Source organism: Sciurus vulgaris, assembly GCF_902686455.1.
Source record: "Sciurus vulgaris genome assembly, chromosome: 4".
Taxonomy (NCBI): Eukaryota; Metazoa; Chordata; class Mammalia; order Rodentia; family Sciuridae; genus Sciurus; species Sciurus vulgaris.
The window spans coordinates 33400485-33425532 of NC_136464.1; the positions used below are offsets into that span (position 1 = coordinate 33400485).

General features: G+C 44.9%; 1 protein-coding gene across 50 annotated transcripts in view; it reads left to right on the forward strand.

Moving 5' to 3' along the window:
* Positions 1-25048, forward strand: part of SORBS1 (sorbin and SH3 domain containing 1) — a 236120-nt gene that overhangs the window by 194615 nt on the left and 16457 nt on the right. For 38 of the 50 annotated variants that reach the window (XM_079135991.1, XM_079136039.1, XM_079135992.1 and 35 more), the window contains 8 exons: positions 3271-3443; positions 6041-6126; positions 9700-9867; positions 13878-13924; positions 17266-17380; positions 17536-17661; positions 19417-19611; positions 21071-21838. In XM_079135991.1, coding sequence (XP_078992117.1) covers positions 3271-3443; positions 6041-6126; positions 9700-9867; positions 13878-13924; positions 17266-17380; positions 17536-17661; positions 19417-19611; positions 21071-21838 — 1678 coding nt within the window. Of the gene's footprint in view, positions 1-3270; positions 3444-3949; positions 5393-6040; positions 6127-9699; positions 9868-13877; positions 13925-17265; positions 17381-17535; positions 17662-19416; positions 19612-21070; positions 21839-25048 lie in introns of all 50 variants that reach the window. The other 12 variants (XM_079136017.1, XM_079136023.1, XM_079136026.1 and 9 more) reach the window with 4 other exon arrangements.

The window sequence follows — 25048 nt, forward strand, 5'->3', positions numbered from 1 at the left end:
GAGGAAACAGTGTTATACCAAGGGGCAAAATCAGAAAATACAACCAAACAGGGGTGTGCTGGAAATGGAAAATTTTAGAAAAGGGGCAGTTTCCGTTTTAACTAGGTAAATTCAAAGTTAAATCTAGTTTAACTGACCTTGCATTTTTAGTAGTTGGCGTATAGTGCCACAGTCTTGCAAGCCACGCTCAGTGTTTCCCAGCACTCTAGCAGGAATTGAGGGCTTTTCTCAGTTAGAACCTTGAGTGGGAAGATGGGAACCTCTGTGAGCGCCCCCTGCAGACAGAATCAGGCAGGCCAGAGACTACACCGCTGACCTGGCCCCTAAGCCTGAGAGAGCCAGCCTTTTTCTGTAGGGATAGAAGTGATACTTACAGGCAGGAGTGAGAAGCATCATTAAGCACAGCCAGCTTGAGCCTAAGTTGTCCTAATTCCCTGCAATTCAACTCTTCTCTATGGTGATGATTCCAGGTCACTGATATCAGGAGCCAGTATCCCTAAAGTGAATTTGGTAGCATACTTGGGGAAGAATTTCTCAATTCATAATTTCACATATCGGAACATGTTCTTAATCAGATCATGCATGCCAATTTTACTTTTAGGAAATGTAAACTTTTATTCATTCAACAAATCTTTTAATATTGAGTGTACTCATGGTAACTAAAGACCAGTGGGCTCCGGCAAATAAGGACACAACCTGGGGAAGGAGCCTGGCCCCATCCTGCCCCTCTCCAAAGTTTCTCCCAGTGAGAGGTGAACCTCAGAGGCTGCTCTGTAGACTCACTGCATTTGCATGTTTTCAATTTCAGCCTTGAGAGTCAGTTTCCTTTTCCCTTAGATTCCCAGTAATGTTCTTCTGTCATATCTGAAGACAAGGAGAAAGCATTTTATCCCTTCACCCAGGGCAGGGAGAATGAGGAGGGCCCCAGGGGACCCCTGATCCCCTTTTGGTGTTCCCTTGAAATTGGGTGTGTAAATTCCTTAGCTCTTGTGGGCTGGAGGGAAGGAAGAGGCAGCTGTTGCGAGGGACATTTTCAGTGCTGGAAACACTGGTGTTGCTTAGGGGTACTGAACCATTCTAGGGTGGAGACATCACTGTGTCCTAATAGTCTCTGCTTCTTGCATTTCAGACTCCTGGGTTCTGGTGCCACTTGTCCAAGGGGTGTGTACCTGGCTGGCAACGCTTGATGGTAGTGACATAGTGGAGCTTGAGCTCCCTCGAGCTCCCTCTGGCTCCTGCAGTGTCTGAGCCTCTGCTTCCTCAGTGGTAGGAAGACATCTATCTAAAACAGCAACTGAGAATATAATACATCGAACAGTGTAGGTCAGGTTCCAGCTCTGCCATCCTGCTAACTCACCTGCTTTGACAGGTTACCTGATCTCCCAGTATTTCATTTCCTCATCTGAAAAATGGCAGAAGTAAGCTTGTGTGTGAGGATTAGAGAGAAAATGATCATTAGGAACTTAGCACATAAGACATTTCACAGGTGGCATGTAGATTAATTGCCATTGTTATCTGTGATTATGGGGACTTGGAGACTGGGGTCATACATAGAAGGAAGGGCTAACTTTAGAATGTGGAAAATCTCATCCTTGATGGGTAGATAGAGGGAAAGATGGGTGGATAGATATGTGATAGAGCAAATACAGCTTGGTGTTCCCTGGAGAATCTAAGCAGAATATAGGTGTTCACTCTTGTAACTCTTTAAGCTTTAGCTTTTCTATGTTTTTGATAAAATCTGTAATAAAATATTGTAATAAAAGAATTCCATCAAGCTGTGAGTCTTTGGAGGTGACAAATCCATAATGATAATAGTAAGCAAATTTCAGTAGGATTAAAAGCAACCTGGTAGAACTGGGGCAGTGGCACATGCCTATAATCCCAGCAGCTTGGAGGCTGAGGCAGGAGGATTGTAAGTTCAAAGTCAGCCTCAGCAACTTAGTAAGGCCCTAAGCAATTTAGTGAGACCCTGTCTCTAAATAAAATATTTAAAAAGGTCTGGGGGATGTGGTTCAGTGGTTAAGTTCCCCTGGGTTCAATCCTTGATACCACAAAAAAGAAGGCAATCTGGTGTAAGCCATTCACTTCCTTAAAGAGCGTGAGTGAGTGTGTGTGTGTGTGTGTGTGTGTGTGTATACATATGTCACAACAATGTTTAAGTCAGTGAGGTCATATGTATTTTTAGATTTTGTGCCCACCTCATTCCAAAAATAATTTGTGATATCATGAAAGATACCCGGAGTTCAACAAGATAAAAATAAATGAAGGATATATATGGCCAATGACTTATGCACATATTGCATATCATAAGGTTCTGGACAAAAACTTTGTAAAAAAGTAAGTGCAAAATTTGGCTATGAAACAGGGCATGGTTGTGTGCCGGTAGTCCCAGCTATTGGGAAGCTGAGACAGGAGAATCACTTGAGCCCAGGAGTTCAAAACTAGCCTGTGCAATAGTGAAGTCCTGTCTCTCAGGAAGAAGAAAAAGAAAGCTCCTGCCTGTGATAATGAGAGCAAATATTAGCATATAGAATGCCAGTATACCATTTTTCTTGGTCATTGATTTTCCTAGATACCCAAGGTAGCTGGCCTTCCCTCCTTCCATTGCTGATTTTAATGTTCCATCAGCACATGTGCTCATGCAGAATAACCTTAAAAAATAATCCAAGTAGTGGACTTTAAGTAGCTGACAGCAGCTGGCCACGTGTTGGGCCACGTGTCCTCTACTTACGTCCTTAACTGTATGAACTTGTGTGTGGCACTGGATCCCCAGCCTTCTCCCCTACCTTTCTCCCATCTTCTCCTAGCCCTCCACCCTCAACCCTTGCCCATCCTTCTCCTAGACACCCGCCAACAGCTTTCTTCCACAGGCAGAGTTGTGCAGAGTTATTCTTTTAAAGCACAAATACAGTCATCTCAATTGGAAGGCTCCATTATTTGGATAAGATTCCTGAGTGTCTAAGGCCCCATGAACCTGTCTTTGTAGACATCTGTGTCTGAATCAGAATGTTCTTTAGAAAGCACAGTGCTTGATTAGGATGTTAGGAATTGTGTCTCTTGCCCTGAGTTGGTAATGTGCTTTTGAGAAAAATGTTAAAAATGCTAACTTCTGTTCTTATCTCCCACCCCTTCTTTCTTTCTTTCTTTCTTTCTTTCTTTCTTTCTTTCTTTCTTTCTTTCTTTCTTTCTTTCTTTCTTTCTTTCTTTCTTTCTTTCTTTCTTTCTTTCTATCTTTCTTTCTTTCTCTTTTTTTCATTACCTTTTTCGTAGTATATATTCTTCCAACTTCCATGCAGTGAAGAGGGAATCAGATGGGGCTCCTGGGGACCTTACTAGCTTGGAGAATGAGAGGCAGATTTATAAAAGTGTCTTGGAAGGTGGTGACATTCCTCTTCAGGGCCTGAGTGGGCTCAAGCGACCCTCCAGCTCAGCTTCCACTAAAGGTAATTAGCAGGGTGAAGCCTGCAGGTCTGTCTCCCCTTCACACCTGTTCCCTAAGTGTCGGCAGCAGGCGAACCTCCTGTAACTGAAACCAACTCTACCTTCTTCAGATCCGTATCCAGGCCTCGGAGCCCTCTCGTATCCCCTCCCGTTTTCTCGCCGGCCATTTTTCTTTCTGGTATTAATGGTTTCCCTCCCTCTGAACCCCAACCTTGCTCTCTCTGAAGCATTTCTGTCCTTTTTGTTCTAATTCCCTTTTCTTAGAAATTAGCTGAGCTTCAGCCTTTCCTAACTGGCAGGGTGGCCATTTCTTTCGTTGCATCTTTGCACCTGCTTTGCAGCACAGATTATTTTGCTTCCGGACATCGACTGGAAATTTTTTAAAAGCCCATATGACAAACGAGCATGTTACCTCCTTTTTTTTTTTTTTTTTTCCCTTTTTTTCTTTTGTAGCAGCTTTCAGCTTTAACCTAATGGGTCTGTTTATTTTATTCTGCATGCTTACCAGTGGATCGTAAAGGTGGGAATGCTCACATGATTTCTTCATCTTCAGTTCATAGCCGAACATTTAACACTAGCAGTGCTTTAGGCCCTGGGTGTAAGCACAAGAAGCCCCTATCAGCTGCGAAAGCCTGCATTTCAGAGATCCTTCCTTCCAAATTCAAACCCAGGCTCTCTGCTCCCAGCGCTCTTTTGCAGGAACAGAAGAGTGTCTTATTGCCTTCAGAGAAGGCTCAGAGCTGTGAGAACCTTTGTGTTTCTTTGAATGATTCCAAAAGAGGCCTCCCCCTCCAGGTAGGGGGAAGCATCGAGAACCTGCTTATGCGCTCCCGGCGGGATTATGACAGCAAGTCCAGCAGCACCATGAGCCTCCAGGAGTACAGCACCAGTGCCAGGAAGCCCTGCCCACTCTCCAGAAAGGCTGGGCTGCACTTCACCATGTTCTATCGGGACATGCACCAGATCAACCGAGCTGGCCTCTCCCTAGGATCCATCTCCTCCTCCTCGAGTGTTCGGGATCTTGCCTCCCACTTTGAAAAGAGCAGCCTGGCGTTGGCCAGGGGCGAGCTGGGGTCCAGCCAGGAGGGCTCAGAGCACATCCCCAAGCATACTGTCTCCTCCCGCATCACTGCTTTTGAGCAGCTCATTCAGCGGTCTCGGTCCATGCCGTCCCTGGACCTGTCTGGCAGGCTGAGCAAGTCCCCAACACCTGTGCTGTCCCAGAGTGGACTGATCTCAGCCCGCTCAGCTGAGTCCCTCCTTGAGTCAACTAAGCTCCGTCCCAGGGAGATGGACGGGATGAACTCCAGTGGGGTCTATGCCTCCCCTACGTGTAGCAATATGGCAGACCACACCTTGGGCTTCAGGGGCCTCATGCCTTCTGAACCCCTCTCCACCTGCTCAGATGAGCTAGACCGCTGTTCAAATGTCTCCAATGACAGCAGAGAGGGCAGCGTTCATGGAGATTTCCCCAAACATCGCCTCAACAAATGCAAGGGCACCTGCCCCGCCTCCTATACCCGCTTCACCACCATCCGGAAGCATGAGCAGCAGCAGTCCTCCAGGCAGGCTGACTGGCGCCCAGAGTCCAGAGGGGACAGGAGCACCCTCCTCAGAAACATCTACCTGATGAGCCCCCTCCCTTTTCGGTTGAAAAAGCCCCTTCAGCACCATCCCAGACAGCCTTCCCCGGTGGGCCAGAAGCCAGACCTCCCCAATCAGCCCCCTCAGGATCAGCCCTCCTCTGGGGGGAGGCCCTTGGTTCCCACCCGCCTATCTTCCCGGCACGCCATGGCCAGGCTTAGCCGCAGCTCAGAGCCCCCTCAGGAGAGATCCGTGACCCTGGAGGACTGCCCGAGGGCCATTAATAACGGGAACTCTGTGCCACACTCAGACCACGGCCTGGACAGGAACAACAACCCACAAAGTGAACTGGCACCGTCCCACGGAGGTGGCATTTTATGTGTTTGACCAGTCTCACCTCCCCGTCTCCACATGGCTTGCTCTGTCCCTTCCTCCTGTGTGACCCTGGTGCTCATTTCCTTCTCTGTCCTTTGCTTCTGTTTGTTTTGCTTGGCAATTAACCATGGCTTGTAGTGGCTGCACTTCTTTAAAAACAGATCTCCCATGTCATTTAGACTAACCACCAAACCGTGTTTCGAAAGAAAAATTGGCCGTTTAGCTCATCTGAGAAATGTGTCTGTTTGAACTCTGGAACCCCTTGCCATTTGCATCAATCCCAACCCACCTGTGTTTTTTGGAGAGGCAGCCTCTCTCCGTGGCCCTGTGTGTGTAAGTGTACAGTTTGTCCCTGTAGAGCCTGCACGCCTCTTTGTAGGGACAGTTAAAGAATGCCTTTTCCTTTTGTTCACCGTTTGCCTTCTGGTTAGTTTTCTTCATATTAAACCAGCTTGCGAGTAAATCCAAAGAGCACGAGGGAGAGGTGGGCTTAGGTTTTTTCCTTCAGAATCTGGTTATCAATTGTTAATCAATGATGACTTTTGTTTAGAATGAAAAAAAAAAAAAGGTGAAATCTTTTCCTGACCTGATTTCACACTCAATATTTGTCTGTTTTTAATTCAACTTTGTTGTTTTGAAGATTCTGAATCACCAAGACATTTTATACCAGCTGATTACTTGGAATCTACAGAAGAATTTATTCGAAGACGGCATGATGATAAAGAGGTAAATCTCATCTTTTAAATCTCTTCGCACTTGTGCAGAGAAAATCCTGAAGGAAATAACACCTGTCAGAGAGGTAATGTGGTCTAGTGAGTGGAAGCACAGATTGGGGTTTTTGCAAATGACTTTTTATAGGACACAGGTTCCATCAGTCCTCTTTAATCTGCTTTTCCAAAAGGTGGGATCAGTTTCCCCACAGGCACTCAGTTACAATTACCCGGTCCAGCCAGCACCGCTGCATGGGAGGCTCAGAAAGAGGCTGGCCATGATTGCTCTCAGTGCCTCGTGAGCTGGGAGCTGAAGTCCACTTTTCTGCCCTCCTCCCAGTGCCCCCCCCTTGATGTCCTCAGAGGAAGTCCACCCACGTTTCTCCCTTTGCCCATCCCTCTGTTGGCACAAAGCACAGTTCAAATTAGGAAGGATGCAATAGGAAAAAGAGGAACATGAAAAATAATAATGACTGTGATACATTTTTATAAACTAATTTGAGGAAGTCGCCTATAACTCCTTTCTCTTTAACTCAGAAAAGAAAAAAAAAAAAAATGCCCCCATAAGTTCTAGTAAACCCCAGCCAAGAGCTTAAGAACACTGGTAGTTACTTGGAGTAACCAAAGTGTCTGTGTAGTGGTGGGAAAGAGCCCATTCTTCCCAGGATGTAGGGGAAGGTAAATGGGCAAAATCATAAGGTTCTGCCATGATAAAGCATTATGTTGCATACTTTCTGGGCATTACATGCTCAGGAAAAGGAATCAATGCCCATTTCCATAGTGAGTTTAGAGATGCGAGATTTGTTTGAACCAGTGGCAGTGGGGGAGGGTGTTCGCGTGTTTACAACTCTGTCCCTTCCCCTTTTTCTCTTGCTGTCTTGAGCAGTTCTGATATTTAGGTGGGGTTTCCTTAAGATTTAGGGCAAGTTCTTTGAGGAGAACTGTATGATTATAATCCTTGCTACCAGGCGGTGAGACAAAAGACAAGGGAAACTACCATCCTCTCCCCATCCTCTAGGCACAAACAGTGTTCACTAAGGCACTGTGTCTGACCTGACATAAAGAAATGTCTGCAATAATGAAATTCAAAACACAATAATGATGAGTGTTCATCAGGACACAGAACAGATTGATTTCTACAGCTCTCGGTTAAGTGCTTCCTGCCCCTGAGATACAAGATTTTGATGTGTGTAGGTCTGGAGAAGAAAGATGAAATTCCATTCTAGTAATGGGACTCTTAGTATACAATTTGGAAGGTACAAGTACCACAAGTAGAATGTGTTCCTGCTACATAGGGGTCATATTTACTTACTCGATTTAACAGTTATAACACTAGATTTGCTTACAGAATGTGAGCAGCTTGCTTTCTAAATGATGCTCACCCACAGTCCCGAGAATGGTTTGTGTCTTTACCTGTGTATTTTGGTTTCTGTGGTTAAAGCACAGGCCTGATAGATCTACTGAGGTCGAATTTATGCTCTGGGTTGAGTGAGGGCTTCACTCCATCTGATGTTTGCTTCTACTGATGTTGTTTAACCTTATCCAATGCACCGGAGTTTCGACAAGGGTGTGTGGCCACCTCGAGCATGAGACCATGCCTATTGCAGGAACAACTGACCCCTCCCCAGTTTAGGGGTCTCAGTCTGCACTTCATGCTTTATTATTAACATTGTTGATAATGGCAGTGCAGAAAACGTCAGTCCTGGGAGGGTCATTATGGTCATGTAGTGAGCTGCCTCGTTCTGTTCAGGAGAGGACCACAGCACAGTGTGGCTTGCCCAGGGCCACCTGGCAAGTTAACTTATACCAAAGGCAGAACTAGGAACCAAGGCTCCAATTTCCTGGGTCAGTGCTCTTTTGATGGCACTGTGCTTTGCAAAGCACTTTCTTTTCTCATTTAATCTTTATAGCCATTTACTGAACACTGGAAATGCCACAGCTGTTTGATGAGTTGTTATTTGTAGACCTGGGAGAAAAGTCAGGCGCACCATCCTTTGGAGCTGGATGTCATATGAGGCATTTAATTACCTTCTGGAAGAAAACTAACGTTTTATTGAGTATGCTGAGAATTATCAGTTCTAATTAATGCTTTCCTATAAGGGACATTAATCCTGGAAATGTAAGATTGCTGTGCTATAGGAGACACATTAAAATTCTCTTCTAAAAAAATTCTCTTCTGTTGGGATATTTCAGTAGACATTGAGTGCATTTGGTAAAAGCAACATTGTTTGATTATTTTAAAAGGTCTTTAAAAGTTTAGAAATAAATTAGGTCCTGTGGTATACCTGTATAATACCAGCAACTAGGGAGGCTGAGGTAGGAGGATTTCCAGTTTGAGGTTAGCTTGGGCAACTCAGTGATACCCTTTCTCAAATTAAAAAAAATAATAATAAAAAGAGCTAGGGATGTAGCTCAATTGTAGGACATTTCTGGGTTCAGTTCCCAGTACTGAAAAAAGCAAAGAAACAAAAAATGGAAATAGATGACTAGTTTCCTAGTATAAGGAGACTGTTTCTTCTAACCCCAGGAACCATTATTCACAGTTTATTTTTAATTTTTAAAAAATATATTTTAGGTCTGGGGTTATGGTTCACCGGTAGAGCGTTTGCCTGCATGTGTGAGGCACTGGGTTCAATCCTTAGCACCATATAAAAATGAATAAATAAAAAACAAAGATATTATGTCCATCTACAACTCAAAAAATATTTTTAAAAAACAAAAACTTTAAATATATATATTTATATTTTAGTTGCAAATGGGCACAATATCTTTTTTATGTATTTATTTTTATGTGGTGTTGTGTATTGAACCCAATGCCTCACACGTATGAGGCAAGCACTGTACCACTGAGCTACAGCCCCAGCCCTAAATATTTTATTTTTCATATTTACATGCTACATCATTCCCTTAAACTCATTTTTATTTTATCCAATGAAGAAATCATTCTATAAGAAAGTAACTGGGGCTCTCCATCAATCCCATAGCCTTTGATACATATCTAAGGCCTCCTACAATTGTGCCCAGGGAGGAGTGGGCTGGCTTAGGAGAGGGGTGCCATGTTTTCTGAAGTGGGCAGTTCCACTCTGTGGAGGACATATTGGAGTAACCAACAGAGGAAGCACTAGAATAACCTGGTTGCCAGGTAGTGAAATTCCATAGCGAATTTAATAGGCCTAATGTGCACAAGAGTCATCAGCCCGCCCTGGTTCTGCCTTGGAAATGTACTGTGGGAATGTGCCCAAGTGAGGTAGGGGTGGCATAGTCTCCTACTGCCTGCCCAGCATCCTTGCAGTGCCCTGGATGTGCCCCCTGGGTCACCTGGCCTTTGCTACCAGGAGGCAGGAGTCTTGGCTGAGAGTGTGATCTTATAGAATCATCCTTCCCTGAATCCCAGCTCTCCCCAGGTTTCTCCTGGGCAGTGGGCTCTTCTTCCTGCTGAGTGTGGAGGGTGGTTACTATGGGAGTCATCTGACCCTTAAAGTCTCCTCACTGTTCACACAGCACCTTCTTCCTTAGTCGCTTTTGATGGCAGTTTTCTGATGCCCTGGACCAGATGATTCACTGCCCCTTTTATGCAATTTCATGGCAGAAACTTTTAGCGGACCAGAGACGACTTAAGCGCGAGCAAGAAGAGGCCGATATTGCAGCTCGTCGCCACACAGGCGTTATCCCGACGCATCATCAGTTTATCACTAATGAGCGCTTTGGGGACCTCCTCAATATAGACGATACTGCAAAAAGGAAATCTGGGTCAGAGGTCTGTTTTGGTTGCCTCAAACTGCTGCTTGACCCAAAGCAAATTTGCCTCCTTTCAGCATTGCCCTATGTAGGCCAATTTAGTTCTCCAAACAGCATCTGTCATCCTGGCTTCCCTTAGCCTTGCTTTGGCTCTTGTGGCTGGTGAATGGACATGAGCCCCGTTGTGTTCTGTGCTCTGTATGTTCAAGCATGCCTGGCTGTGGGACCGGGATCTGCTGGCGTACACCCCTAATGCATGTTTAGAGCCTCGGCTGCCTTCATAAGTCCAGTCCCCTCCATGCTGCATTTTATCATGAGTCTGTGCTGCCTGTGCATTCTGCTTGGAGACCATGTACCTGAGGCCATGTGCGTTGGTAGCCATGGTGGGGACAATTACAAGAGTCCTCTTTAAAGAGAGGGTTAATGCAACTTATATGACAAAAGTTAGTTAGCAATACTATGCCATTTACAAAAGCCCCCAAATTTAGAGGCATTACTATTGAAATCTCAGAGAACAGTACTGCAGCCTGCTTGCAGATGTTTCAGTTGTATGGTTTGTTCAGTAGTGCTGCGGCACCTCGTTGAAGACTTTTGAAACGTGAAAACTGTTGCAGTTAGGATAAAACCATGGCGGGTCAGAGAACTCTCTGAGAGACATTTCATTTGTTCTCTTAATTTTGACATTTCTAAGATTCCAAAAGCTTAATGTTATAACAGGAACAAAGAACAAAACTTTGAAGTGACTTTATCTAGGTCTTGGCCTCCTGCACCAAGGTCAGTATGTTGGAATTCTTGTGCTGGCCAAATGCTGCCTCTTGCGTAAGAGATTATGCTGTGCCACTTAACCCTTAAGTAGCCTTGCTGAAGATAGTCTCCTTTTGGGGAAGCATTTGTGTCTGGGTTTGGGGTAGAGGGTGGGAGAGTGGGATCCACAATATGTAGTTTTATAACTTACCAATGTAGTAGATTAATATTAATGTTTCTATCTTTTCTATCTTTTGAGTGACAGGTGTTTGTCTTTTTGTTGTTGTTGTTAAAGAAATTGAGGGCGTCTGGCAACCAGATTTAAAGAAGGAAAGCTGGGAGGGGAAGGAGACTCTAAAGTATGGAGAAAAAGAAAATTTATTCAGTTGCCAGGGAAGGACAGTCCCTTAGCCCTTAGTCTTCTAGATCCGCCTCAGAACAACCCTGTTCTGAAGCCTCTGGTTATGGGTTTACACTCATGTGCAGGCCTTCCTGCCTGTGAGTAAGGATGAAAATGGGAACATGCAGAGATACCTTTGTGATACGTGTAAACGAAGTGCAGTGTGGGTGGATAACCATGGACAGAGGCAGACACTCTCCCGCAGACACTACCTCCCTACTAGAGCAGTGGTTCTCAAATTTGTGCATCAGAACCTCCTGGAGACTTGTTAAAATACAAGATTCCTGGGCCTCATTTGCAGAGTTTCTGATGGGGTCTGAGAATTTGCAAGTTCCTAGGAAATTTTGATGAAGTCTGTTTAGGGGCCACATTTTGAGAATCACCTCCTTGGAAAGTGACTAACAGACATGAGAAAGCAGACATCAGCAAGTCCCAAACGTGGCATGTTGTATAGATGTACTTTGTTCTTACTCAGTAAGAGGGTGGGAGTAATTCTGTGTAAGACCCTGTGGGAGGCACAACAGGACTTAGTCTGTTTTCTTGGTTAGCTGGTAGTGGAAGAGTCTCCCTCATACAGTTACCTCTCCTGTAGTAAGTCACACAATGCTGTGAGAGCCAGTGGAATGAAATGGGTTTGCTCTCTGGAGCTATGGGAGAGTAAAGAAGGATCTGCTGTTTCTTTATGTAGCCATCATGACTCCCATACATGTCTTAAGAGTTCAGTGGAGGGGCTGAGGTTGTAGCTCAATGGTAGAGTACTTGCCTAGCGTGTGTGAGGCCCTGGGTTCCCTTGCCACTCAAACATGAATATGTACTGCTTTGGTATAACTTTTTTAATGTTTACACAGCACTACTACTGGGTGACACAGGGTGACCTACTTCTCCTCCAACCTTCTTCTTTTGAAATCACTGGAATTTTTGTCCTTACAGATTTTGTCATTGGGTCTTCATCTGAACTTGTCATTTATCATTAGTCCCACATTCATTCTTTTCTAATTTGCCTACAGCCATTAAATTATACTCTTTGATTACCTATAGGCACAAATAAATATAGGCATTAAAATTGTGTAGCATTAACTTGATTATAAGGTGGTCATTCAATTGGCCTCTAATATGAATGTGGCTAGATGGATGGAAACATCAGCATGAAAATACAAAATTAAACATTCCTGTGGAGAATTCAGGGCCCCTAAGATCTCTGCAAGACCCTGCCTCAAGGTCCATGAAATTATGGGGCATATCACTGAAGGATTAAAATCCAAAACTAAGCAAGACCCTGCCTCAAGGTCCATGAAATTATGGGGCATATCACTGAAGGATTAAAATCCAAAACTAAGCTTGGTGAAGCTTTTAAATACCATTTTCTTGACAAGGCATAATGGCATACACCTATAATCCCAGCTACTTGAGAAGCAGAAGCAGGAGGATTGCAAGTTCCAGGCCAGCATAGGCAATTTAGCCAGACCCTGTCACAAAATTAAAAATATAAAAAGAGTCGAGGATATAGCTGAGTGTTAGAGCACCTCTGGGTTCAATCCCAGTACTGCATAAATAAATAAATACATACATACATGCATACATACCATTTCTTTTCCCACCCAGTATTCTGTTTTTTCCTGCCACTGTTCACACCATCTAATATTGAAAAGGACACCTACTTTAGATTTCATCACATTGTTTTCCTAGATCAGCAGGTCATGGCAGTTGGAGAGGTTGGAGCTGTTCATGGCTGGGGCACAGAATTACACTGAAAGCCAGAAGTAGCTTGTCCACATTTATGATTTCTATTCCCCATCATCTAAAGAAGAAAAAAAAAAAGTTAAAATAACTACCTTTAAAAATGAGGAAGAAAAATATATAAGAAATAAGTATGATAATAATAAAGGTGACCTTCTTGCTAGAATTGGAACTGAAGAAATTACAAGCAGATAAGGGGGCTTGATAGAGATGTTGCAAATAGATTTGCCAGACTGAAACAGGAAGCATGTAATAGAGATAAAAGCAGTTAGGTAAGAGTAGGGAGAAATGACCCAAAGGCCTCAACCCATGTCAGGAATTGAGATGTGATCTGAGGGACAGTTTGAGAGCCAAAGCCAACATCAAAGCAAGGAAGTTATGGGGAAGAATTTGAGGAATGCTATTTGTGCTCCTGGGTGACAGTAGATTAGAGGGAAGGGAAGGTGAAATCAAAGGAATCTTTGTGCTAGTGGGAACCAGGGGTCAGATCTGAGCAAGGGGGTTGTGGACCAAGGGTGGGCAGGCATGACGTACTGACAGACTTGATGAGAAAGTGGAGAAGGGGCTGGGGCACGCTTCCAGGCATGGGCTGTGGCATGAGAGAGCAACCCCAGCAGAAGCGGAAGTCTGCAGAGGGAGATGAACTCAGGACTTGCTCTGTCTGGGTTTTTGGATGATCTCACAGACCATGAGAAATATATGGAGTTGAAGATGCCATGAGAAGTGAATCCGAGCTTCATTCCCTTGCAGATAATTATTTAAATTAGGCATATAGAAGATGTCCCCTGGAGTAAAAATGCAAAAATGGAATGTCTTGGGACTTCTGATTGACTATATATATATTTTTTCTTCCTGTAACCATGGTCAGCATGTTTTGAGGGTCCAAAGCTTAAACTTTAGGAATTTTCAAACCATCTCTTCCCTAAATCTGACCCTCTTTAAGGGCATACTCATGCAGAATACAGTGAACTAAACATTCATCTAGTGTTCTGCTAAGTTCAGACACAGGAATTTGGCTCAGATTTCTGTACCAGAATGAACTGGTTAGACAGAAATTTTCTGCTTTGCTTTCTAGAAACATATGAAAATACATCCTTCTTATTACACATGAATAATTATTTTAACTTGCTATTGTTTCTTATGTTTAGATGAGACCTGCCAGAGCCAAATTTGACTTTAAAGCACAGACGCTAAAGTAAGTGCCATTGATTCTATTTATTTGTCTTCTTAGCTGCCTCTTGGAAACACAGAAGTTCGCTTATAGAATAGAGTTGGAGAAATGATTAACAATTATTTTTAAGATAGTAATTTACATGTCAGGCTCTGCTTAAAGTACACTGCACATGTTATCTCATTCACCCCGTATGAATGAGGACCCTCTGGAGCGGGTACTATTATCCTCACTGAACAACTGAGGAAGCCGAGGGACTGCAAGATGAAGGAATTCATCCAAGCTGGTAAGTGATAGAGTCAGGATTACAACCTAGGTGACCTAGCACCAGAGCTGGGCTCTTGTGCACTGTGCCACCTGGCCTCCTCTTCTGTAGAGGCTCCCTTTGCTTGATGACGTGGTAGCTTGAGCTGACCCACCCCTTCTCTGGAAGGAACCAGAACCAGCCTCTAGGAATACAACTTTAGCAGTTTTACAATAACATCGACCAAAGAATAAAGGTCTGGGGGGACCCATAGGAGACACATGTGGTTGTGCTCCTCAGGGAACTGACCCCGTAAGATGTTTCTCAAAAGAAAGTCCTATTGCAGAAATGAGTGAGGGCCCCACATGTGCTAGAGTTAGACATCTCCCAACTTGAGGAGCTACTGATTAAACTTATTTAGTCCAGTGTTTTCTAAATTTATAAGACCAGGAAACTCTTCTGTTTTCCATGGATAACAGTTTGGGAAATGCTACTAAAGATTGGATTCCAAAAGGAAACTTTCAGCTTTATATTTGATTATGGATTGAAACAGGCCATGAATTATCATTGGCAGTCAAAAATGTCATTACCAGCAGCTGTCCTTGTCCTGCCAATAGGAGGTCTTTCCCGGGTGATGAGAGGGAGAAGTACCTTCTGTGGATGATGGTAAACGCTGTGTGGAGGCTACTCAGCCATGGTTCTGATCTCCTCCAACACAAAACGAGTGGGCAGGCCACAGTCACTAGTGCCTGGAGTATTATTTCAGTTCTTTAGTGCATCAGTTGAGAGGTGGCCGTGTAATGTATTACAAGATAGTGGGTTTGCGAGTCTGGAAGTCCTGAATTCAAATCTTTACTATGCCACTTATCTCTCTGCAACTATAAATTTATCGATCTCTGCCACCCTTAGTTTCCTCTTTTATAAGATGAAGATGAAAAGATGCCAGAGTAATATTTGTAAAACATTTTGCACAGTGTACCAGCTGTTAATACTCATACACACACACACACACACACACACACACACAATATATATATACTCTTTCCATTGGTGCATTATAATTTTACATATAAGTGGAATTCATTATGAAATATTCATAAATGCATATATCATAATTTAACACATTTTTTTTCTTTTGTGCAACCCTGTGAAATAGAAGAGGTGAGAAAGCTGAGATCCATGGAAATTGCCATCATTTAAAACATTTCCAATGCTGGAAAGTTGGTTTCTTTTTCCTGACTCAGTGTTTTCATCACATACTGCCTCCAAAAAACATCAGTAGAATTCAGTAAAAAGAGGACCAGCCACATCCATGGAAAGTCTTACTTTAATCCCTCCAATTCCTTGGTTTTATTTTTTCCCATAGTGTCTTATTCAAAAAAGTGTGCTGAGGGAACGTGATGGACACAATTAACCCGATTCCTTCCCCCCTGGATTTCTCACCTGTGCTGTGCTCACATACGCGGTGACATTCCAGACAAGATCATGTTAATATGTATCATGTTATCGTTTCCCAAACCTTCCTGCCACCAGACCTGACCACCTGGTTCTTTGAGAACTGGAGGAGTGGTTCACAGTACAGGAAGAATGGCAGCCCCCCAGACTCTGTGGTGTATCTCCTCTGGTCACAGCTGCAGGTCTCACCATGGTCTCCTTCTTTGCTTAACAGTGGGGCTGTTAACCACCTGCCTTCATAGCTGTAAGATACTCTGGGTAGCAGATACCAGAGCCTGCATGTCTCCAGCAAGGCATATGTGCTGAGGAGCTTGTCAACTCTTTATACCAACATGAGGGATTAAAAGGAGAGGGAATTCAAAACAACTTAAGCAGGGCTGTGGCCAGAGACATTTCTCCTCACAGGAGCAAATGCCGGGGACCCCCTTCACGTGCCTCTTCAGGATCAGGATCCTCTCTCCCAATGCAAGACCCATGGAAGCTGCCTTGTGCTTTTATTCAGCACAGAGCCGACTTTGTGTAGAGTTTTCCAGATGTGCCTGTTGTTTAGCCAGCACCCCTCACATACTGTGGGACTTCTGGGCACACTACAAAACAGTCACACCCCTCCATATTACAATCAGAGACCTTTCTTCCTGTTGGTTTGATCCACATGAAAAACCTCTAGACCTTTTTTTTTAATTGTTGTTAATTCAAAAGAATATCATACTACAATTTTTATTCTTATGTTTACATTTTGTTCAGAATTTGACTTTTTGTCCCATTGTGTCTAAAAAGAAGTCCTGGTTGGATTATTATAGCGTCAACCAAACAGATGGATATGGAAAAGTGGAAAATCGCATCAAGAGTGCTTGAAGTAAATTCACTTTTCTTCCCGAGATCTCTTTTCCATGTTGAAAAGGCAGGAGATGTACATTTAATGGGTGTTAGCCATAGCGCAGGTGCCGAGCTTGGTGTTTCATTTGCAGTTTGTGTCTGCATTCTTCAACTTTGAGTGAGCTGTTATGATCAGATAAAGGAACAGTGCCTCGGGAGATTAAATGTCTCTTCCAGAGTCCCAAAGCTAGTAAATCATAGAAGGGGCTTTGAACTCAGATGTCCCTAACTTCAGAGCCTTTCTGCTGTATGCTGATAGAGAGATGGATGGTGAAATGAGTGGGTGGGTAGTTGGCTAAATGGATAAAAGACAGAAAGGTATCTGTGTGATAAATGAATTGAGGTGGACTTAAAGCAACACAGGTCTGCCTTTGAGAGGGCAGTGAAGGTGGTAAAGGGATTCTGGAGGAGACATTTTTCAGAATGGAATAAACATCTGTTAAGACTTCCAGGTGCACTACAATGTGGTGCTGTCAATATTCTAGACCTGTAGACAACATTCACCAAGAAATGCATCAAGGAAACCACAACAACTAATAAGGCCCCCCCGAGCACTTTCAAGCGCAAGTCGGTTTGAATGTCAGCGTGCATCCCCCACAAAAGACTGGAAAAACACCCAGTGTGCCATAATTTCCTGAACAGGGCATTTCTCACTTCCAAATATGAAGCACCCCCTTGTGTAACATGTCCCCTTTGGCTCTTCTTGAAGTCTCTTTTTGCTAACACACTGAAGTGTCTTGATCTCGCACATTTGAAACATCTGCTAAAATGGCATAACCTCTGTTGACAGGGAGCTTCCTCTGCAGAAGGGAGACATTGTTTACATTTATAAGCAAATCGATCAGAACTGGTACGAAGGTGAACACCACGGCCGGGTGGGAATCTTCCCACGCACCTACATCGAGGTACAGCAGCCCCTCGTCTTCCTAAGGAAAAGCCCAGTCCTGTGGTGAATCACCATTTGCTGACAGTGTCCTTGTGTTTTGCCCCCTCCTCCTACTCTTGGTTTCCTTCCTTCTTCTCTTTTTTCCCTTTATCTTTTGCCTCTTTCCTTTCTCAGCTTCTTCCCCCTGCTGAGAAGGCTCAGCCCAAAAAGTTGACACCTGTGCAGGTTTTGGAATATGGAGAAGCTATTGCCAAGTTTAACTTCAATGGTGATACCCAAGTAGAAATGTCCTTCAGAAAGGTAAGCCATCCTTCCTGCCCCAAGCTCTGGGGCTGTCTTAGGTGGTACCATTATCAATGAAGAATGTGACAGTGCTGTGGCATGCCAGTCTGTACCCTAACGAGATGCATGCTGATCAAAAATGGCAGTTAAAAAAAGGACAGAGAATTTTCTGAGATGAAGTAATTTTAAAATACACTCTAAATTAGTTGGGACTTAACCACATTGAGCTCGCTGACTACATGTAGTATTTCTACAACCTTAGACATTTTTTAAAAAGCTGTTCAACATAGTTGAACACCTAATGGTGTGATGGCACCTAATGCTGTGATGAGCACCATGTGGGTAATGAGGTTTATAATACATCAACAGGCCTAGTGGGGAAAACAAGTCCATTGGTACCAGGAGAGTTTGAAAAGCTTCAAAGCCAAAATTCCCAGGTTATCAGCTGTGTAGCTTGTAGGGAGTTAAGTACTTTGAGCCTGTCGTGCCTCATGGAAAAAAGAAGAAGATAAATGGCCCTCTCTGGGAGTGGTTGTAGGAGGCTCAAATGAAACAGCATTTGTGAAACCACCAATATGCCACATATCATCTGGTCTTGGCTCAGTAAATAGGAGATGCCAGTATTGTGATTATGATTAGTTGCCTTCGAGGGGTTCAATATGCTTATTATGAAGATAATTATACTGTGCAAAGGAACTCTCCTTCCCAGAAATTCAAATACTCTCTACATTTCAAAATTCTCTGGCTTGCTAAGTTATTAAAGTTACTAATTTTCTTGGGGATTGAGGGAAGTGAGCAGATGGCTCAGAAAAAGATGAACCATGTTATACAAAAGAGAAACTCTTTAAGTAACCTATTTTTCCAATAGTAGGGGATCAGTAATTAAATCATTTTATGTATGTATAATAGAAGATCCTGCAGTGGTCCATTAAGATGTGCAACACTGTTAAAAATGTAGAATTATGTTTCTTTTTGAAGAAGGACATTCACTGTATATAGTTAAGTATAAAAAAAGCAAATAGGAAAAGGGAATAGAGTGTGTACTCAATTTTCATAGGAAGAAAATATGGGCAAGTCTACTTCACATGCATAGAGTTAAATCAGGAAACTATATAAGTATGATACATATATATATACACACACACAGGGATTGAATTCAGGACACTTGACCACTGAGCCACATCCCCAACCCTTTTTAGTATTTTATTTAGAGACAGAGTCTCACTAAGTTGCTTAGCACCTTGCTTTTGCTGAGGCTAGCTTTGAACTCATGATCTTCCTGCCTCAGCCACGGAGATTACAGGCGTACACCACTGTGCCAGGCTTAGTCAAACTATCAACAGCAGCTACTCCCCAAGTTCTGGTATAATGGGTGATGATCATTTTCTCCTTTGTATTTATTTGTGTGCTAATTTTTCTGTAATAATACATGGAAAATAAATTTATAAAAAGGGAGAGAAAACTCTCCAAACCTTTGCCTTAGAATGAAACTCGAGTACCTGTCCATGTTGCTTCAAAATGAGTCAAAAACGCCATGTTTACCTTCCAGCTTGGGGCATGAATCTTGTCTCCTTTTTAGTTTAACGTCCTAGCATTCAAGTAGCTCCACTGCTGTTGGCATCCCTAGCCAGGGATGTTAAACCCATCGGGTCCAGCAGGGGCAATTCTCCTGAGCAAAGAATGTGATAAATGATGCAGGACAGTGGCAGGTAGGGGCCTCAGGTGTGCTGAGGAGAGGCGGGACTAGGACCCTCACCTTGCTGTCTCTCGTAGGGTGAGAGGATCACGCTGCTTCGACAGGTGGATGAGAACTGGTACGAAGGGAGGATTCCAGGGACATCCCGACAAGGCATCTTCCCCATTACCTACGTGGACGTGATCAAACGGCCACTGGTGAAAAACCCCGTGGATTACATCGACCTGCCTTACTCTTCCTCCCCAAGCCGCAGTGCCACTGCGAGCCCACAGGTATCTACGCTTCTCATCACTGGGTTTTCTTCTCAACATGTGTTTCCATGCTCTACAGTGCCAATGGCACACAGCCCTCCAGGAGGGCTCTCTAGCACTGTGATTATGAACTGTCTGCAACAGTGTAGACTGGAGTTTGGTTTTGCACATATAAGTGGCATTTCCCGCACACTTGGTAGGAGAAATATTATCTTAGGGGAAAAGGAAGAGCTAAAGGTAATTCTGTGGGGATAAGGTGAGTAGGGAAAGAGAAATGAGAGACTTTATCAGTTGGTCTATTCTGGGTGAAGCTTATAGTATGGAGACGATAACTGGTGGATCATAAATCCTATGGCCTGGGCTGGTTCTCTCAGTTCTCTCTGTCAGTCAAGATTGACTGGCAGAAGAAAAAGTTTGAGAGAGGCAAAGTTTGTCTCATCTTTAGACGTGTAAAGCAGATTCGAAGTCGTGCAAGCATTCACTGGCACCAGGTTGGGAAAGGAACTTACAGCTTGTTGATCTACACCAGACTGGGAGAAAGTAAGATGGGCACAGTAAGATGTTTGCTATTTTGAACATTAATTATGAACATACTTGTTTGACAATATGAGGTATTTCAAACCCATGCCCTCTTTCCCAAAGCAAGAAAAAAATCATAACTTTGAGTTCAAGAGAGGCGTGTGGAGTGCCATCCTGTGGAACAAACAGACCTTTGTAAGTTGTAGGGAAGATGGCCAGAAGACCTAGGGACCCAGGCTGATGTTATGATGGTGCCTCTTCTTCTCTACTCCTCCAAAAATTTCCTCCTCTGTCATCTGCTTGTCACTGACCCCAGCTGAGGGCTTATGGCACAAGGCACAAGGCACTTCCTGCACAGTGAGGTGCCTATCCTGCCTCTTACATGGGACAGTAGATTGGAGCAGGGTTTTCTTCTCTGTAAGAATGTGGGGAACTCATCTGCGTTTTTTACTTGACTGTAGCCAAAAGTGACCATAAAACAAAATGATCACACTACCTGTGCTCCTCTCTGAAACACTCTGCTGAGCCCCCGAGAGAGAATAAAAACCCAAGGGCCAGGACAGGGGGAGCCACTTTTTCCCCACAGTTCTGGGTCAGGGCTCTGGTTGCAGATGACCGGGCGGCTGGAGCGGGCTGCTTCCAGAGGGTCTTTTTTAATCCCATTCTGCAAAGCAGGCTGTTGCCACCTGAAACTGTCTGATGGGAACCTCTCCTGTCTCTGTGCCACCTGCCTCTCCCTTTCACCCCACCTACACACACCCGTGCACACTCATATGCCACATTCCAGTGTCCTCAGACCTCACCAGGTGATTTCTTTTGGGACACCAGAGTGTCCTGCTCATCCTCTCCATTTCATTCCTCTTTATGTACCTAGTGATTATTTTCCTCCATTCTCTTTATGCTGATATTTGTACCTTTTGCTTCTTTCTTTTGTTTTCTTCTCTCTCCTTTTCTTTTTAAGTATCCTAGTCACAGCAAGCTCCTCATGCCAGCCCCCTCATCTCTGCCCCACCCCCGCCGAGCCCTGTCCCCCGAGATGCACGCCATCACTTCCGAGTGGATCTCGCTGACTGTAGGGGTCCCAAGCAGGCGGTCTCTGGCCCTGACCCCACCCTTGCCTCCTCTGCCTGAGGCTTCTATCTATGACACAGACCACCTCGCCCTGTCGGTGAGGGCCCGTCCCTCCCTGCCCCTCAGCCTCCCCCAGTCAAGTTGGCTGGATCGCTCCTCCCCACACTCAGTTTCCCCTTTGGCCCTGCCTCCTCCCCACAAGGCCTATTCACTGGCTGCCAGTGCCCAGGCTCCCCTTCACATCAATGGAGATGGTGGTATCCACATGCCACCCTCAGGCATCCACCAGGATAGCTTCTCCCAGCCACTGCTTGGGGGATCCGATAGGGTCATCTCGGAGCTTAGCGGTGCCTTTAGCAGCCAGAGCAAGAGGCAGCCCTGGAGAGAAGAGAACGGACAATATGAAAGGAAAGCAGAGAGCAAGTCAGGTGAGAGATGCCCTGGTGGACCCAAGATCTCTAAGAAGAGCTGCTTGAAACCTTCAGATGTGGTCAGGTGCCTGAGTACTGAACAGAGACTCTCAGATCTCAACACCCCTGAGGAGAGCCGGCCCAGCAAGCCTCTGGGTAGCCCTTTTCCAGGAAGGGAGGCTGGGCAGACAGAGCTGCGTAGAGGTGGCGAGGCTGAGAGGAAAGCTGCTCAGAGTGGTGTGAGCCAGGTAGGCCTGCAGCATGACGGGGGTGCCCTTGGCATCTTGCTTGGCAGGGTGGGCTGCACGTCTCACCCCTGGCTCAGGGACTAAGGCCAAGTAGATGCCTGTGAGACCCGTTTGCTTGCCTTGGGAGCAAAGAGATGGCCAAGGGAATGGAGGTGACACCAGTCATGGTGTCAGGGCTGGGAACAGTTGGAGGGAAAGGTCAGGTGGTACTCTGGCCTCTTGAGGTGACTCAGAAGTATCTTCGCATAGGGCACCCACTGTCCTGGTATGAAAGCCTGTAAGAAGGAGGGCCTTCCTCACTCCCATGCGTTCCCTGGAGATTGGTTTGCTCTGACTAACAGCTGAGAACACCAGGCTTTGGTGTGGTGTGTTGCAGTTTGGTTTTTGTGAGCTGCACTTTGTTTCCATAACCCATGGTGCGCTGCTAGTGCTCAATTCTGTCGGGTCTCCGTCTTGTCTTGTGTTTGTGTGAGAGCACAGGGCCTTGTTCACAAGAACAAAGGCATTTTGGTTCCGGGGAGGAGCAAAGGAGGCCCCCTTGATGGGCTTGAGGTCCCTGAGTAGGCATGCCAGGTGTTTTAGTGACTTTCCCATCATCTCTCTGAGTCAACTGCAGGAATTTCAGAGTTTGGACCAAGGTGGTCTTAGGATGTTTTGAGGGCTGACATTTTTTTTGATGGGAAATGAACTTGGCAACCAGACTGATTACGATTCTGATTTTGGCTATGTCATTTCCTACCCAGAAAGTCAAAGACCTTGGGCAACTTCTCCAAAGTAGCCATGTTTGAGTACCAGCTCCCTATTACTCTGTAGTGATAGGAATCACTTACCCTGTCTGAGACTCAATTTCGTCTTCTGTAAAGGAAGGTAACACCTCCCTTATAGAGTAGTTGAGAAGATTCCTTGAAATAGTGCATTCGAGTGCTAAGCACAAAGCCTGGGAACATGATTAACACTCTGTCAAAGGAAGCTGGCGTGGAATAGCTGTAACTGCTTGTAGAACTGAGAACATTCTAGAACCTCTTCAGAACTGGATGGCTTCCTGAAGATGTCTCTAAATCACTTATTTAGTTATCCGTTTTATATGATGCCCACAGTAAACTGCTCAACCCTCAACCTGCATCTCAGTTTCCCTTAGAAGCTTTGTCTGTGAGCATTAATTCAAGGCCTGCTGGTGCCAGCTTCTAAAAAGGGTCCAGATGTCATTATCCCTGCTTTTGAGAAGCCTGTGTTTAGTGAGACTGGTGGGCACAGCCAGGTTACCAGGATAGTAACAGACACCTGAGACACACTTGGCCTGATACATATGTGCCCACAGGTTTGGGGTTAGGGGGAAGTGGGAATCACTGAGGGAAGGCACATTGTGGGATAGTTTACAAGAAACTGCTTAGCCTCTTCCTAGCAAGCCACTTTCCTGCCCCTCACCAAGCCACAATTTTCCCATGTGCAAAAGCAGGAATGGAAGCAGTCTTTCCCTGGTAGTTTGAGGTAGTGAATTTAAGTTTGATTCTTGGCATATGATAAGGCTCCACAAAGTGGGAACTTCCCACTGCCTTTGCCACATGAGGTTTCCTCATCCCCCAGTGTAGGGGTCTGGGATAAAAACAGTAACTGGCTGAGGTTTGTCCAGACCCCTGAACAGGTACTCCTGGAATGTGTGTTCCACAAAGAAGAAAAGTGCATGCCTGGTTGAGGAAAGCCTAGGCGGTGGGAGGGGTGGTCAGCTGGCCAATTGAAGAGAATTAAATGTCGTAGACACAGGAGCAGTTCACAGGTTCACCCAAGGTGCCTGGGACCCTCCCATCATCAGTGGTGAGTCATCTTGACAGCCCAGTTCCAGGATGCAGTGTGTACAGGATGTGCGCACAGTGCTGGAACTTGGGTGAGGTTTGGGGTATACACTTCCTGCTTCCTAACAGGCCGGAGTGGAGTAGCTGGCAGCACTGGAGAGTATGTTGATTGGAGAGCCAGGCTTGTTTAAAATTGGTTTTCTTTCCCTGATGGGCCTTCAGATCCCAAGAGTACCATTTCCTCCCCCTTCCCTCTCTCCTGTTCTCCTGGCACAGCCCTCTGTGGGTGTGCCCCGACTGTGGGCCCTGGGCTTGCACCCTGTGGAAAGAGCAGTTGCCCACATACCTCTCTCTCAGCCGCTCTCACCTTCTGTCCTGTGGCAACTCTGGAAATGGGCTCCTTCACAAGGGACTCCTGCCCCTTGGGCTTCGTGTGATGGACAAGCTAAAGATGGAAAAGGCTTACCTGACAAGTGCTCCTATGAGTGACTCCAGGCTGTGTCACTTGTTTGGATAAATGTATCCCAGATCAGTTTGTGTGTCAAGAAAATTGCTAGCTATTATTCACCCTGCTAAACCACAAGTTCAGTGTAATTCTAGATATTGGGGACCTAGGTCAAGTATCTGACTAATAAACCAAGAAACTTTCACCTGAAAGACTTAAAGAAAAAGACAATCTGAAATGTTATCATATTTACTCTTTATTTCTAGTGTGTTCCAGGCACTGTGCTAAGTGCTTCCAGAGATTGAGAGGGATGAACATCATCAGGGGTTTCTCATTGCTCTCAGAAAAGTTCTTGCTCCTTCCTGGCTCCAGAAGGCCCCATGTGATCTGGCCATTGAAATGACAAGTCAGCCTTGTCTTTCTAATTCTTCAGCTTGTTTGCCTAGATAATTCCCCCTACCTTTCATGTTTCATGTAGATGTTATTTCTTCCTAGAAGCTGTTTCTGGTGACCTTCCTTGACACCTGCACAACTGGTCCCAATGCTCTGACTGTACAGCCCCAGCCCCTGCACTGACCTGTGTGAGCACTCTTCAGCTCTTGTATCTGCCCCTCTGTGTCCCTGTACAGTAGTAAAGCCCCAAGGTCAGGGACTGTGGCACCTGATATATAGAAGGTGCTTAGGAAATATTTGTCGATTGAAAGAAAAGACAAAATATGGCTGACCACAACTAAAAGAGTTTATGACATGGCCTCGAGGAGTAAGACCTGCGTACAAATAATTATAATGTGGACAAGAAAGAAGAGTCCCAGACAGTACACTCTGAAAGCTCAAGGTGGGGAGAAATTGTAAGCAGCAGGAGGAGCAAGAGGGTTATATGGAAAGACTTCATGAGAAAAAGAACATTTGCTCTGAGCCCTAGAGAACAGGCAGTTTCCCCCCAGGTACAGCACAAGGGTGTCATCCAAGGCAAAC